The sequence below is a fragment of the Ambystoma mexicanum genome, chromosome 9 (genome assembly GCF_040938575.1).
Source record: "Ambystoma mexicanum isolate Mex_15411 chromosome 9, UKY_AmexF1_1, whole genome shotgun sequence".
Classification (NCBI taxonomy): domain Eukaryota; kingdom Metazoa; phylum Chordata; class Amphibia; order Caudata; family Ambystomatidae; genus Ambystoma; species Ambystoma mexicanum.
Genome location: NC_090931.1, coordinates 1,463,144,631 through 1,463,161,731, shown reverse-complemented (window position 1 = coordinate 1,463,161,731; position 17,101 = coordinate 1,463,144,631). Strand labels below are relative to the sequence as shown.

Here is a 17,101-nt window from a genome sequence, read left to right as displayed (position 1 = left end):
ACAGAGGCAGCTGAGCCCCTGAGACCGGCTCTGTCCTTGGCGATCCCCCGAACCAACGGCAGGCAGGGGAAGTACCCACCTGTGGGAAAAAGAGGGCAGCAACGCGTTAGCTACCAACTGGTCTCCTGGGCGCACACAAACACAAATAACCTCACAAGGGGACGAGGCCCTCCAGACAGTAATTACACAGGAGGCAGAGGCCGGATATAAAACAGAGAAGGGAAACACCAAGACTGCACCCCAATCAGGTCCTATGGACAATGGGAAAGTAGCTGTCTTTGGGGAACCGGGCCAGACCCTCACGTCCGTGGATTAAAGGATCACAAAACACACAAAGGGTCACTTGAGGGAACTGAAAGAAATTGCTCAAACCGGACCTGCTGTGGGTGTTTGGGAGACTGAAGGCGAGAGATGTCTCCCCCTAAAAGCAAACTGAAGCTAGTCACGATGGATTCTTTCACGACTGCCAAGCCCCAAAGACTGCCGCTACAAGACAGGGATCTCGCCGAAGAACCAATCCAACAAGAAGAGGATCTCAAGCACACACAAGTTCTACAAGCAATAGCAGAACTTCGTACATCTATTGAAGGAAAGAGAGGAGGTAAAATATGACATGCAACTCATGCACCAAGATGCTCGAAATCTAACTGAAAGGGTGAAGGCAACCGAAGCTACCCTACAAGACAACGTGGAGAACACGCAGGAACTGAAGGTGAAAGTTCAGGATCTGTAACAAAAAGTAGCGAGACTAGAGGCGCGCTCTGAGGATGCTGAGGGTAGAGCCCGCCGGAACAACATCTGCATCCTAGGGGTTCCGGAAGACATGGAGGGACCTGATTTGACGGAGTTTATAGAGACACTTTACAGCAGGAAATAGGACCAGGAAAACTCTCCCAAGGGTTCTCGGTTGAGCTAGCTCACAGATCCCTACAGAAACGGCCCCCGCCTGGATCGTATCCACGCCCAATCATAGCCAAAATGCTAAATTTTCGAAATTGTGAAACAATCCTGCGATTCTCAAGAGAAGGAGGAGAGATCCGTTGAATGGATTCCACAATAGTCATGTACCCAGACTACACCCCTAGAGTGCAGCGAGCAAGAAACTCCTTCATCCCTATAAAAGCGAGATTACGGAAGCTCAACCTAAAATATATGCTACTCTATCTGTCGCGTCTCAAGATACTGTATAAAGGGAGAGCGATCTTTCTGGAGACCCCGGCTGCAGCGACCATGTGGCTTGAACATAATAACCTGGCAGACGACAAGGAAGAACCATCGAAATCAGACATAGGGTGATCAGACACCCAACATTACTTAAAACAAAACAGGTTCCCCCGCAATGTTGAAGCAAAGCAGTCAATCAGCCTATACCTGAAACCCACTATGAAGATGGCTAGATCAGACAAGAGCTCAATAGACTACACGTAAGACAAAAACTAACCCACCCCACTGAAAACTGTGCAGGCAATTTGCCTACACCCCACCCGATCCGGAAGGCCAGGAGAGGCCTAGAAGGCTCGGGATCCCCTGAGCGTTGCCAAGTTGGAAGCAACTGCTAGGGGCAGTTCGAAGTTGTTTAGTTGTTTTTCCTCATTTACTAAAATGAGAGTTACACTGGTTGATCAGTCTCCAAGGATTACCGTGGCTGGAACGAGTAGGGATGGACGGAGAGGGAGGAGGCCGAAACTGGAGGAAAGAGTGGAGAATGGGAACGGGTTCTGGTCTGCCACAATAGAAAACAGCCCTAAATCAATATGTCCTCTAAAATAAAAATAATGACTTGGAATGTGAGAGGTTTGGGGACCTATTCACGCCGAAATAGAATCAAATCATATTTGAACAGAAAGTACAAATAGCATTACTACAAGAAACGCACTGCACGAAGGATTCTTTGGCTAAATTAAGCGAACACTGGGGCGGACAAGGAATTGGAACCGTGTACTCTAAATATGCCAGGGGAGTATACACCTGGATTCACCCCCAACTCCCGTTCCAAATAATGAAGTCTGAGATAGACCCGGAAGGTCGGTTTGTGATAATGTGGGGACGGCTAGAGCATGAGGAGATATGCATAGTGAACTCCTATCTTCCCAACAATAACATTCCGGCACACCTGAATACAATGTATGCGAAAATCGCACCATACAGACATGGTACCTTTCTCTGAGGCGGAGATTTCAACTGTGTCTACAACCCCGAATTAGTCAGGTCCAAACCCCACCCGAAGGGCACATCAGCAGCAACGGCGGCCCTGACCCAGTTAACGGACAGACTGGATCTAGCAGATACCTGGCGAGAGCTGCACCCTGATACTCGTGGCTACTCGTATTTCTCGTCTCCACATGATCTACATACGAGATTAGACTATGTTTTCATAAGTAAAGAGCACCTATCACAAATAGAGGAGGCACAGCATTAAAGGAGAACCATCTCAGATCACTCGCCACTCCTGGTAGAATGGAACCAAGCTGGCCCTAGACCCCCTATTCCTGTGTGGAGAATGCCGGTGGAAGCCCTGAGAGACCTGGCATTTAAGGAGGAGCTGCACAACTTCATGGACAACTTTATAGAAGTGAACACAGGTAGTGTTGAACACGTGAGTACAATGTGGGAGGCCCTAAAAGTAGTAATAAGTGGAGAGATTATAACGAAAGCCGGAGGCATCAGGAAACAACTGCAAGTTGAACTAGACCAGGGAGAACGAGAGGTCGAGAGACTGGAGGCTGCCCCTGTAGACACCTATCGGAGAGAGGATAGCCTCAAAGAACTCAGAGACAAATGCACAGCGGCATGGGATAGATTAGCTAAGTTTGATTATGCTACCAGAACTAACAGAGCGCATTCAGAAACGACAGACCAGGCAGATTGTTGGCTCTGTTGTGCAGGAAAGAACACCTGAGACACACCATCACCGCAATACAGGACGCGACAGGCAACAAATTCAGAACACAACAAGGCATAAATGGCACCTTTAAGGGCTTCTACGAGCACCTATACTCCCACAAAGACCAGGTCCCCCGAGAGCAGATATTAGAAACCCTAGAGGAGATAGGGCTGCCCAGACTATCCTCTGAACAGGCCGAGGCCTTAGATGCAGACATCACACTAGATGACATAACAGAGGCGATCAAATCGCTGGCCACCTGTAAAGCCCCTGGGAGCGACGGGCTACCCACTGAGTTCTATAAATCATATGAGACCTCCCTGACCCCTCTATTACATGAGGTCTTCCAGGAGGCACATGAGAGGGGGGTGTTGCCGGACAGTATGAGGGAGACCCTTTTGATCCCGATAATCAAACCTAATAAACCCACAGATAAATGTAATTCTTACCGACCTATAGCCATGCTCAATTATGATGTGAAAATTTTAACAACGATCCTGGCAAAGAGACTGGCCAGAATCATAGGGGAAATTGTGCATATGGACCAGTGTGGCTTTGTTCCGAGCCGAAACACTACCATGAATTTACGCAGACTACAGCACGTTATAAGCCAAACTGCAACAAGCAGGGAGGCATATGCACTGCTGTCCCTAGATGCCATTAAGGCGTTTGATTCCATTTATTGGGAATGGCTGACAGAGGTCCTAGTGGGCTTTGGCTTCGGCCCCCGGGTTCATTAGATGGGTCAAGATACTCTATACTAAACCCAAAGCTCGAGTGAAGACCGGTAAATACATATCAGAGGCTTGGGCAGGGTCACCAGGCAAGGATGCCCATTATGCCCCATGCTTTACATATTGGGGCTAGAGCCCATTGTCATTTATTTCCGGAAGCAATTTTTCGATGCAGGAATCCGCATAGGCGGTACAGACCACGTCATTTCACTTTACGCAGACGACATACTGCTGTAAGCTAGAGACCCGAACAATAATGCGCCCACAATGCTGGATGTCCTAGATAACTTTGCCAAGGTCTCAGGCATACAATTCAGCAGGGAAAAGTCCTGTCTCTTCCCCGTAGCGGGCCTCAAGGGCAAGGACATTGAAGAACTTCCTTCAGTAGGAATACAGTGGGAGGTTTCCTTGTTCAAATACCTGGGAATAAATATAATGCACACCCCTGAACTAATGCATGAACGTAACACGAGGGCGGCAATCCCCGCTTTACGAAAATCAATAGACTTCTGGGCGAAACTTCCCCTATCCATGATGGGCAGGGCCTCAATAATCAAAATGGTTGTCCTCCCTAGATTTTTGTATGGGTTTCAAAACGTACATTTTTAAATCAAGGCTCCCTTTTTTCGCCTACTAGAAAGTATAATTAGAGACTTCTTGTGGGGGAAGGGCAGGCATAGGATAGCGCTCACCACCTTGGTCCTACCATACAGCCAAGGAGGAATCCAACTCCCAAACCTAGAGAAATATTATTTGGCGGTGCAACTCAGCTTTGTGTCCAAGTGGTTAGCAGACGACAATACATCAGAGACGGCCCTCCTGCAGCCCTTAATCTCCCCGATGCACCCGAGAGAACTCATTTGGGCCCCTCACCAGCTGCTGGATAATGCCCCCTCTTGGCCACCCTGGGAAAGAAAGTATGGAATAGAACTAGAGCGCTGGTACACGCAGAACACCCTTATTCCCCGGACATACCAATGATTGACGATCTGTGCAGAAATGGTACGGACCTGCAACACCTCAGGAACTGGGAAAGGAAGGGGTATATACATGGGGTGATCTATAGGAGGACGGTACCTTTAAGGAATTTGAGAGGTTACAGGAAGAGGCCGACATCCACATAGGGCAGTTCCTATGGTACCAAAGAATACGCACTATAGCACGAAACAAGTGGACAACTTGGCCAGAAGAACCAGACCCTAACCCCCTAATCACGCTACTGTATAACCTAGGGGATGGCTGGAAGCCGGTATCAAAAATCTACGGCCACCTCAGTGATATCCCCAACCCACGTAGTCCCGAACTGAAAGGTAAATGGGAAGTATGTGGGCTGGGAACTGACTGAAGGGGATTGGGAAAGAGCCTTAGCATACCCAAAAACAGTCTCCAGAAACCATAGATTTAGACAAATACAACTGAACCTGCTGTACCGAACATACTTAACCCCAGCCAGGTTGGCGAAGTTCAACACTTTGGTACAAACTAACTGTACATGGTGCAAAGCAGATAGAGCGGACCTGATCCACATGTTCTGGACATGTGCCAAAACACAGTCCTTTTGGAACACCATACAGCAGACAAGCGAAAAGGCAGGAGTGGCTGGATACAAATGGACCCCAGATGAATGCCTTCTGGGAACGTATCCCAGACCGGCTAAACTTAAAGACCTGGCCAAGTTAATGGACATTATGTGCATTTTGGCAAAAAGAACAATCGCAATGGCCTAGAAGAAACCCGCCGGACCACAACATAAGGCATGGCACAGGGAACTGGAACGATGGATACACGCCGAAACGAAGGCATGGGAAGACAGCGTTACCAGATCCACAGACGCCTCGAGCATGGCCCTGGAAGCGTGGAAAGAACTTGTTGGGTCACTATTTCATCCCTCAGACGACACGCCTCCATGAATAGGGACAAACCTGCGGAAAATAGACCTACAACCAAGACTACAGACCCACCCAGGCAATGGATCACAGCCGTGAGATGACCTTGTTGGCCCGGGAACTCCCCCCCCCCCCTCACACCTGCTTGGCTATGCCCCCCTAGCCCAGTCGACATAAGATCTGCTAAGCCTCAAGAGACCCTTGGAGACAGTTAAGGTTGAAATGTTAAAGTGTTACGGTTAATGTTGTGAAATGCTCATTATCCTCTAATCAAGGGCATGGTAATGCCATGTATATGTAAAAAGGTAAAATGCCAATAAACAAATTTAAAAATAAATTCTGTCTGGTCCTGGTTTGGTTGGATGGTTTTGATGAAATCGTCTAAGCAAGCGAGGTGCATGGATGTACTCACAAGGCTCCTATGTCCTGTCTTGTGGACCATACCCCTTCCAGTCTACTAAGTAGTATAATTTGGATCTGACGTACTTTGAATCCAGGATGCCCTTGACTTCAAATTCTGGCTCCCCGGCGACTACTACTGGCTGCGGTGGCGTTGCTACCCGGGTCCCAGGTTGAACAGGTTTAAGGAGAGACACGTGGAACACAGGATGAATCTGCATGTTTGGCGGCAAAGCTAGTCTGACCGCCACAGGATTTATCACGGAGGTGACGGTGAAAGGACCCAGGTATCTTGGATGGAAAGTTCGGGCTCCTTTAATGGACACGTGTTTAGACGCCACCCAGACTTTGTCTCCCACTTGGTAGTTGGGGGCCTTTGCTCTGTGTTGATCAGCAAACTTCTTTTGGCGATTCTTAGCTTGAAGTAGGTGTTCAGCTGCCCTTTTCAAGGTTTGAGAAATGGTCGTGTGCAAGGTTTTGACCGCTGGCATTTCCAGGGTTGTAGGAACGTCCAACTCAGAAGTACGTGGGTGCCTGCCATACATGGTATAAAAGGGTGTCTGCCCAGTGCTAGTGTGCAGGGAATTATTATAAGCATATTCAGCTATCCATAATAGGTCGAACCAGCTTCCTTCAGCTTGGTGTAACATGCAATGCAGATACTGCTCGAGCGTCTAATTTGTCCTCTCAGTTTGACCATCCGTTTGGGGATGGTGACTGGTGGATAGCCGGATGTCGATCTGGGCCATAGAGCAGCATTTTCTCCAGAAGTTAGATACGAATTGAGTACCTCGGTCTGAGACCAAAACTGAAGGAAACCCATGGAGCCGTACGATGCCTTCAAGAAATACATTTGCCAGAGTGGAAGCATTTGGGAGCCCCTTAAAAGGAATGAAATGTGCCATTTTTGAAAATAGGTCCACGACCACAAGAATAGTGTTAAACCCTTGACTGGGTGGTAAGTCAGTAATAAAATCGAGGGACAATGTGTGCCAGGATGCTGGTGGGATTTCCAATAGCTGTAATAGCCCAGCCGGTTTCTGCTTGGATGACTTGTTTTGAGCACACACTCCACAAGATAGGATGAATTGGATAATGTCTTTACGCCACATGGGCCATCAATAATTTTGTTTTACCTTGGCTAGGGTTTTAGCGATTCCGGGGTGGCCCTCGATCAAGAAATCATGATAACCGGACATGACTTGTTCTCGTAGTTCTTGGTTTGGTAAGAATTAAACGATTCCTGAAGTAGGGCAACTGATCTTTTATCATGTAATGTTCTCCTTGTGCACTCCACGCTTGTAATTGCTCCGGACTCATCAGGTTTTGGATTTCTTCATGTAATTCTATCTGAGTTATGGTTGCTGTGATTCCTAGAAGCTTGTCACTCAGGATGATTGCTATTGGGTCAGGGGTCTGATACCCTTGCTCTTCCACGCCCTTACGGGAAAGGGCATAGGCCTTCCCGTTTTTCACCCCTGGTCGAAATGTAATCACGTAGTCATATTCAGCAAAAAAAAGAGCCCAACATAGTTGTCGTGAGGATTGGGCCTTTGCTGTTTTTAGGAACTGGAGGTTCCGGTGGTCAGTTATTACGGTGATTGTGTGTCTGGCGCCCAAGAGGTAGTGCCGCCATGCCTTAAAGGCTAACTTAATGGCCAGGAGTTCTTTGTCTGTGATAGTGTAATTGAGTTTCGGCGGTGTGAATTTACGCGACCAGAAGGCAACGGGGTGTAACTGGCCCGTTACGGGGTCCTTTTGTGAGAGGACGGCTCCCATAGCCATGCTTGAGGCGTCCGTTTCCACCAGGTATGGGAGATCAGGGCGAGGGTGGCGTAAGATTGGGGCAGATGTGAATCTTGCTTCGAGTTCCTGGAAAGCCTCCTCGGCTTCTGTTGTCCACTGGAACTTTTTGTTGCTTTTCCTTAGTAATGACGTGATGGGATGCACGATTTGCGAAAATCCTGGGGTGAACCGGTGGTAGAAGTTTGCACCCCCTTGAAAGAATTTGGGGATGGCCAGTTCAGGATAGCATCTACCTTGTGTACATCCATTCGGATTCCATTCGGGCTGAGAATAAAGCCCAGGAATTACACCTCGGAGACGTGGAATGAGCACTTTTCGAGCTTGGCGTAGAGCTGGTGTTGACAGAGTTTCTCCAATACGGATCCGACGTGTTTAACATGGTCCTGCTTTGATGCAGAATATACTAGGATATCGTCGATGTACACTAGAGCACAGACATCAATCGATTCCCGTAGGACATCGTTCATGAAGTATTGAAATGCAGCAGGTGCGTTGCAAAGGACAAAGGGCGTTACTTGATATTCGTACAAGCCGTATTTGGTGCGAAAAGCGGTTTTCCATTCTTCCCCCTGTTTTACGCGAACAAGGTGATATGCCCGCCTCAGGTCTAGTTTTGTGTAGATTTGGGCATCTTTGACTTGATCAAGCAATTCAGGGATCAGTGGCAGGGGGTAGCGATTTTTTACGGCAATCTGGTTCAGTGCACGATAGTCGATGCACGTTCTCAAGTCCCCCTCCCTTTTTGGTACGAAGAATAGAGGACTTGCTGCTGGAGACTTCGAGGGACGGATAAACCCGTTGGTCAGGTATTGGTCAAGATAGGCCTTCAGGTGCTGGTTTTCTGGTTCCGTGAGTGCGTAAATTTGCCCACAAGGGATTTGTGCGCCGGGTATCAGGTCGATTTGGCAATCGTATGGTCTATGCAGTGGCAGGGTATTAGCCTGTTCTTTCTGAAAGACATCTTGAAAGTCTTGGTATTCACTTGGTAGGGTGCCGATTGCCACAGTCGCAAGCGTGGAGGTTCTGGTGTCTATTGGTTGTTTCTCTTGGCGATAACATGTGTGGGCGCAAGTCTCGGGATAGGCCAATTCTTTTGCTCGCCTATCGATTCGAGGATTGTGAGCTACAAACCATGGCATTCCCAAAATCAACCGGAACTGTGGTGCCTTAATGAGGTCGAAAACGATAGATTCTTGGTGTCCATCCTGGCACAGAAGGGTTAAAGCTGCAGTGCATTGGGATACTGGACCAGAAGCTATTTCCGTGCCGTCGACATGGTAACAGTGTCGGTGGTTGATTTAGGGCGTAACGGAAGCCCCATCTTTGCCGCATGATCCTGGTCGATGTAATTCCCAACGGCTCCACTGTCTATGTACGCTCTCACTGCGTGCATCCGAGATGGTTGTTGGTGATTGATCAAGACCACAGATAGTGCAAAATGGGAAGTCTGTAGTTCACTTTCTTCGCTCGACAAGTGGACCCCTACAATTGCCGGGCTGGGGAGTTTTCCGATTCCTTGATGGTATCTTCCTTGTCCGTGGCCCCTACCGTCCTCCTCTGTGGCTTCACAGGGCACTCTTTAAGGAAATGACCTGACCTTCCACAGTACAGACATAACTGCTGCTTTCTCCTTTTATCCCTTTCCGCTTTAGTCAAGGGGGATCTGACCCCCCCACTTTGCATTGGTTCTCCTGAACCTTCCGTTGTTCGGGCAGTATTGTCCTTTGAACGCACACACATAGGGCGAGGGTCCAGTCTGGTTCGATCTGCTCTTCGGTCCTGCAGCCTATGATCCAGTTGAACAACAAGGACAATGAATTCTGAGCAGTCTTTCGGGGGGGTTCACTACTTGTGCGAGAACATCCTTGAGCTCCCCCCGCAACCATCGATTGAAATAACGTGGTTCTCTTCTCCAGTGGCCATTCTGCTTCAACTACGAGTCTATAGTGGCTTTGTATGTTAATAGGTCTTGATTTCCTTGGTGTAGGGACAGAAGTTCGTTGTCTAATGCCTGCCCATGAGTACGACGGGTGAACAGCTTTTCCATCTCCTGCTGAAAGCCCCTGAAGTCATATAGCAAAGGATCGTCTTGGGCCACAAAGGGTACAGACCAGTCCGCGGCGCTACCACTCAGGTAGGATAGCACAAAAGCGACCTGTGATTGGTCATTCGGAAAGGCCCCTGGCCTACAAAGGAAGTGCAGGCGGCACTGGTTCATGAACGTTGCCAACCTCTTGGGATCCCCCGTATATTTTTCGGGCGGAGCCAAGGGAACTGCCCCAGGAAGGGTTATCTGAACGGGATTGGCTGATGTCGCTGGCATCGAGGGCACGCTTCCCAGCAATGGTGCATGCTCTGCTTGTGACTGGAGAAGTTGCCGGCTTAAATCATCAGTGCGTTCTTTGGCTACTATCAGCTCTCTCCTCAGGGTGTTGGTCTCCTGCCTGGCTGCATGTACTTCGGAACGTAGCTGCCCCAACATGTGGGCTAACTGGTCGGTTTCCATGATGCCCAGGTGGATTTTGATGTGAGGCTTTGCTTTCTGTAACGCTCACCTGGTATCCACGGGGACGTCACTCAGCCTGTTCTGACCTCTTACTACCTCAAACCCTTCCCTGGAGGCTATTCGACTGGAGACTGGGCCTGAAACACAGGATTGGTAGAGTTTAACTCTCTATTGTCTCTGTGTGCTTGAACCCCTTCTTCCCCGGGTTATAACCCTTCCCTTTGATCCACAGCTCACCTTGTTTTCTTGGATAGTGTGCTCTCAGTCCTGCTTTCAGCCAGGGGCGCGTTGGTTGATGCGGGCTCGTTGCTGCCTAGTTACTTCACTTGCAAGAGTCCGACAGGTAAGTATGAGTCTTTTGAACAGTTCTCTAACTTCCTTCCTTTCCTTAGATGATGGCCGGCGTCCGGGGATGGCGGCGTGCTGCTGAGATGAGTAGCGCTGAATGTGAATGAGAGCGCGATGCACCCCTTTCGTATTTGCATTGAACTGAGTTCTTTTTCTGTGTCTTTTAGGTGCTGCGACGTTTTCAGCGTGGATGCCGGTTATGAAGAACAAATGCAGTGGGTAAGCGTGGTATGCTGCGCCTCTAGATGTTTCCACACTACCCTGGAGTGTATTTTCCCTCTTGCAGATGGATGAGAAGTTCCGGAGACAGAGTTCCCCCAGAGCGGCTGGGATTCAGGTAAGCGTTTGAAGCTCGTACAGTATTTAAAAATAAGCGAAGATTTGCAGAATGCTTACTAATGCCTTTTTTCTGTTCTTTTCCCTTTTCCTTAGGAAGCAGCGTGCCGGGATGGGAATGACACCGCCGAAGATGCCAGCAGAACAGAAGGAGTGATGAATGATGGGCAGAAGCGCTGCAAGGTAAGGCTGTTCCTAACAGTGTTCTTATTCTTGCAGGAGCTGAGCGCAGAAGAAAGATGCAGGCCTACTGGAGACCGATCGAACACGGTGAGTGTCACGCTGCAGGTGCAGAAAACGCAAAGCATGTTTCTCAGCCTGGATGTGCCTTAAATAGTCTCTGGATATCCCAGGTGTCTCTGGGCTGAACCACACCCAAAAGACTAGACCGCACATGCAGTTCTGGGAACCGAAATATGTGCGGGAATCCATCTTGTCCCCATCAATGCACTACAAGTCCAATCCCCTATGTTATCCTATGGGAGTGAGTGAGTCTGGTGCCACAAGCGCCAGGTCTGACTCCAAGTGGGTCTTTGGAGGGATGGAGAGGCCCTTGGGGGCCATGTAGGTGATCGTGGCCTGGCTCCAGCCTGACATCTCGGAGGGCTGGGGACATGAGGGGCAGGAATCATGACAATTCATCACAGCGTTTCAATGAAAACTGGACACGAATAAAAAAGATACAATGTATATGCTACATCATATATTAGACCCAATTATTGAGGAAAAAAGGTTGAGACGCGTGCTTCAGCAAAAAGGAAGCCGAAGCACAGACGGCCCAATGGAGGAAGTAAAGTCCTGATCCTGTTCAAAATTGGCTTCTATTCCCCCAGACAGGTGGGGGCCAGGAACATACAACTGAGTCAGTGAAAAGGGTACGGAGGGCCCAGACACAAGAAGTGAAATTAGTCAACTGGAAGGTGCGCCCAATGCTATGAACAGGGAAGTGGTGCGGGGGGCTGTTGCAGGCTAGTGCAGGCCCTGAAGTCAGAATTGACACAACACAACCGGTAGTCGAGCCTAAGGTTGTCATCCTGAGTGATGACGAAAAAGACTTAGTAGAACAGACGGACCTTGCCAAGGGTTCAGATAAAGATATTGCACAACCTCCGACCAGAAGGGCTCCTCCAGTCGCTCTCCCATCTACATCCTCCACAGATTATCCTCTATTTGTAAAATTGAAGAACCAAAAACAGGGCTTAAAAGAAAACCCACAAAGCCTGACAGACAAGCTAACCGAAACTCGTAAAGGACATGCAAAACACGCTAATGGCAAGTACAATTGCTCACGACAATTCTTCAAGAAATGAACCCTCCCTAAATCTCAGAAAGAAGTGAACTACTCCTTGGAGTGGAAATCTCAGTAAGATAAAGGGAAGATGCTTGAAGTGCCAAAGTCTTCCCTTCATGTAGAAGTCTCCTTGGGAGAGCAAGTGCTTATGGAACGGATGTTAGATTACTCCACATAGGGAGGAGATCCTGGATACTGCCTCACGCATCGAAGATGATGCTCACGGAGAGGGCTTGAGTAGTCTACTGCCTCTGCCAAAAAAAGAACTCAACTCCATTTGATATGATGAATCTAGATGGGTTCAGAACTTTGGAACAGAAGCGCTTAGCCCTGGCTTCGTCTGTAGCCCCATTGAATCTAGGCCAGTCAGACACAAGCTGTAGCGCCAATCCTTCACTATCAGTGGATCAAATGTATTCTCCTTCATTCGCAATCAACATTGACAACCAGCAGGAGGGATTTAGAATTGTAAGGCCCTTTAAAGGGGGAAACCGGCACAGAAAAAGTGACAACTGGGTCCTAAGCCTTAATCTTGAACGGACTGACCAGACAAATGATGGCCTGACCTTGAACAGAGCAAACATCTTGAAAATGCTTCATCGGATCCCAAAATTAAGAATGATAACAGACGACATTGCTAGAGTGGCCTTCCCGTGCGAGAACGACTGGATAAAGTTGTGATACACCTGGAAGATGAATTAATAAGAGATGTTATATTTGAGGAAGCATTGCACATCCCCGCTATGGGTTATACCCTATCGGAAATAATGGCACCAGCTACAAACCCCCCGAAACTAAGAAAAACAACCAGATTCCACTCGGAAGAGGGCAAGACGAAAGCAAAGTCAAATGGGAAACAAACCCAAAAGCAAGCATTAAAGAGAAAAGGAGCTGACTGGGAGGGCGGTGTGATGTCTCCCCTACATACCTTTGTGGACAACTCCGCTTTAGCGGAAAGGAAAGTCACCACTCATCAGAACGGGACTCCTAGTGGGGACAAGATCGAATCATGGTGCTGGATGGCAGAAGCACTGGTAGTAAAAAAAAGGGAGAGCCTAGCCAGCCCCCACCCCCGACGGAGTGGGCCATATGATGCTGGAATACTAGGGGTTTTGGTGATCTATTTGGCAAAGAATAACTTAGGTGGGATGACTACGACCTAGTCTGCCTCCAGGAACCCTGTCTGAGAACCCCACCCGTTCAGGCCAAAAGGGAAGACCAGCATCGGGCCTCTTAACGCTTGTAAAAAAAACAAATCAATACAATGGGCCTCATTACGACCCTGGTGGTAGGGGGTTAACGGGCCGGTAGAGCTGCCGGCCCCGTTAACCCCCTACCGCCTCATTATGAGGTCTCCTCACCAGGCATCCTAAACCAGGCGTCCTTAGCGGGTCTCGCGAGCAGACCAGGATGCAAACAACGGGCCCGTCATTAACTGGCCCATTGTTTGCAACCTCCCCATTCCCATTGAGCCCTGGGGTGTGCCCCGTTCTTCATCTAGCCAGTTTGGCTCTTGGGTGAGTGAGGGCAGAGTTGGGCATCGCCAGAGTACAACTTCCTTTTCTAATGAGGAGGAGATATATGGATGATATATGTAAAGGATACAGGGTCATGTCCTTTAATGGACAATGCGTGACAAGTCTGGATGAGGGGTGAGGTGGAGTGACACATTCGGAGGAGGAATGAGTGACGAGGAGCGAGGAGGCTGCCGAGTAGTGAGAAGGACCAGGAGTGAGGAGGAGAAATGAGGATGCACTAAAATGTGTGATAAGTGAGGAGGGGGAGGAGTACTGAGAAGGACAAGTGAGGAGTAATGAAGAGTGAGGAGGAGAAATGAGGATGTGCTAAAATGTGTAATAAGTGAGGAGGGGGAGGAGTACTGAGAAGAACAAGTGAGGAGTAATGAAGAGTGAGGAGGAGAAATGAGGATGTACTAAAATGTGTGAGGAGGGGGGATGAGTACTGAGATGGACAAGTGAGGAGGAGAAATGAGGATGTCCTCAAATGTATAACATGTTACAAATGAGGAGAAAGGGTGAGAAGAAGGAAAAAGAGGCAGAATGAGGCGTGAAGAGGAGGAGTTGGGGCTGATAAGTGAGGAGGATGAATGAAAATTTAGGACAAGTGACGATTAAGGAAGATGAGTGAAAAGGAGAAAGGAGGAGGTTGTGAAATGTACACTGTGTGTTAAGTGACGACAAGAGGAACGGAGTAAGAAAAGGAGGCAGAGTGAGGCATGAAGATGAGGAGTGAGGGCCGATCATTTTGGAGTATGACTAAGGAGTGATTAGGATAAGTGAACAGTAATGAAGCGTAGTGAGGAGAAATCAGTGTGCCCGGAAATGTACGCCCAACTTCACAAGCTCCTCTCTGCCTGCTGTGACGGGGCCAGCGTTGTGGCCATGCCAGGGCTGGAAGGCTTTCAAGGCAGGAAGGGGGTGGAAGTGTGAGGGGGGGGGTGGGTGAAAGAATGAGGGAGTAGGATGGAGGGTGAGGGGCTGAAAGGGCAAAGTAGGGGGAGTGAGCACACCCCAATCCACTAGCGGTGTCCGGGCGTGTGCAGGAAGACGCCCTTGATTGCCCACCTTAACTTAAAGCAGAAGACGCAGGAGGTCGGGCCAGAGGGAGCGCCGCCACACCCAGGAGGACGCTACCAAGAAGGAGACCATGCCATGCACGTCGCAGGACGTGGCAATGGTGTACGTGGCATCAGGGGGTGCCGTGACAACAATACCGGTGTGGCTCCGGCAGACCGCACCTGCTTGGGCCTGCAAAAGGAAAATGACTCCACTAAACCACCAGGGATTTAAATTAATTACTAAAAGCACTAATCCACCAGAGAATATATATTTAACATACCATGGCCATCCACCAGGGAAATGTGTATTATTTAAAGGCTCAAGAAGGCCTGGGCAGAAAGGGACAGGGCTTACCAGCCCTCACCGAGCCCTTCCATTGACTCACCCTTTGAGCGAGGCAGGTGATTGAATAAGGTAAGTGGAGCAGTTCTGGGAAGGGCTGGGTTATTTAAGGAGGTGTGTATGAGTGATTCGGTGTGGGTTAGTTGAGTGAGGACAGGAGGTGGAGTACGTCGTCCAAGCGACTAGAGGAGGCGACAGCGAAAGTAGTCTAGAGGCTATCAGAGAGAGGGTGGTCTGTGGAGCGTTTGTGAGTGAGAGCAATGAGTGTGTGGGATAGCAACAGAGTGTAGGTAGTGGTAGTAGAAGGTGGTAGTAGTTGGGAGTAGAGGAACTGGTAGCAAGAATAGCAGTAGCAGTTAGAGGGAGTGGTAGTAAGTAGTAGGAGTGGTAGCGGTCATACAGAATAAGACTGGACATATAAGAGGTAGTAGAGTGGTCGTGGTAGTAGAGTAGAAGCTGAGGTATTGAACATGTAGTAGTGATAGAAGTGAAGGATAGTAGTGAGAGGCGAGGAATAGCAGACTTAGGAGTAGTGGGAAGAACAGAGAGACGATAGGCAAGCGGGTAGAGCAGGAGGAAGGAAGGAGAAGAAGATACCAGCGGAGGTAGTGGGAGGTAATGACGGAAGGGAGTTAAGGATCTGAGAAACAGGCGGAGAACACATATCAAAGGTGGAGGTAGGCAGAGTGTGACAATCGAGGGACAGCAGATGGCGAGGGGAGAACATCGTAAAAGTCCAGTATAATAAAGAGACAGTCACGAGCGGGCGTGAGAGAAGTAAGAGTGACTCCGGGTGAAAGAAGGCACCATCCCTCACTCCCTATAAGTACCACGTGGGTTTGGTTAGGGAAATGATAGAAAATCCCCAGGGTGTTAGTCAGTCATCCTTTGTCTAAGGGCAATCACCACCAGTATAAGTCAGCAAACAGACAGACCGGTGTTACCGTTGGCCAGTACTAACATCCCGCTACGGACGGATGGCTTAGGGAGGAGAGAAAGGCAGAGGAAGTCGAGATGGACAGGGATGGCCCTCGTGCCAACTCCCCAAGAACCCGCTTAGTCCTGAGACCTACCTGAAAATCCCTTAGACACTCTTGGAACGTTACTGGCGCGTCAGAGTGGTTATTTGTGGTGGGAACCCCGGTCTCACTGCGCAGGGCTAATATAGTCCTAAGCAGTGCTCCAGCCCCTTGAAGTCCTTCCTTCTTTCACTGTGGATTGGACCCAGCCACTACCTCTTTGGAATGCTCATGAAGTTAGTGAACCAAGGTCTGTGTCTGATTATCAATTGAAATCAGCTAGCATCATCGATGCAATACAATTACACATGCACACAGACAGACAGACAGACACAGACACACACGCACACGCACACGTGTAAAGCATAAAGAAAGTACAGAGTGCCCACTTGCCCTTTGAATCAACCTCCAGTTAAAACCCAACATTACAGAAACTTTTGGTATCTGCACAATCTAAGTGATGGGAGAGTGAACATTCACTCACCTGGAACACAGATCTCCTGCTGAGGGCAGAGCCTTCTGTCGAACAAGCAACCTGCAGGAAGGAGGGAGATGAAGAGTTACATGAAGGCTGGAGCAGAGGGACACGTGACAACAGATGCAGTAGAGTTTGCATGCTCGTGACCCATCATGTGTGTGCTTAAGAACAAAAGTAACAACCTTTGCGTGACCATCTGAAGTGGCGAGTTGTGCATTTTGCACCAGCTCCTAGACCCGCTTCTCGTGATGGTGGTTACTGGGCATGCACGCTTGCGATTATGACCCAACACATGGGGTATGGTATACGAGTGTGGAAAAGCCTGGGATGGATCGGATGTGTCTGCAGGATAACCTGTCGGAGGAGCAGGATTTGAAGAACCTAACCGGAGCACCAGAACATACTATAGGATTTACACCCAGGTCATTCCTGCACACAGACCTAACCTTCTCAAGATCGTTGCTTCAGGTACAGCTCCATTCTCTGCCGCCAA

The 17,101-nt window shown here is 49.0% G+C and overlaps 1 protein-coding gene across 2 annotated transcripts in view; it reads right to left on the bottom strand.

Annotated features, from left to right (window-relative positions):
• Window positions 1-17,101, bottom strand: part of PTPRN (protein tyrosine phosphatase receptor type N) — a 488,337-nt gene that overhangs the window by 315,883 nt on the left and 155,353 nt on the right. For both annotated transcript variants that reach the window (XM_069616889.1, XM_069616888.1), the window contains exon 2: window positions 16,615-16,665. In XM_069616889.1, the coding sequence (XP_069472990.1) occupies window positions 16,615-16,665 (51 nt within the window). The remainder of the gene's footprint in view (window positions 1-16,614; window positions 16,666-17,101) is intronic.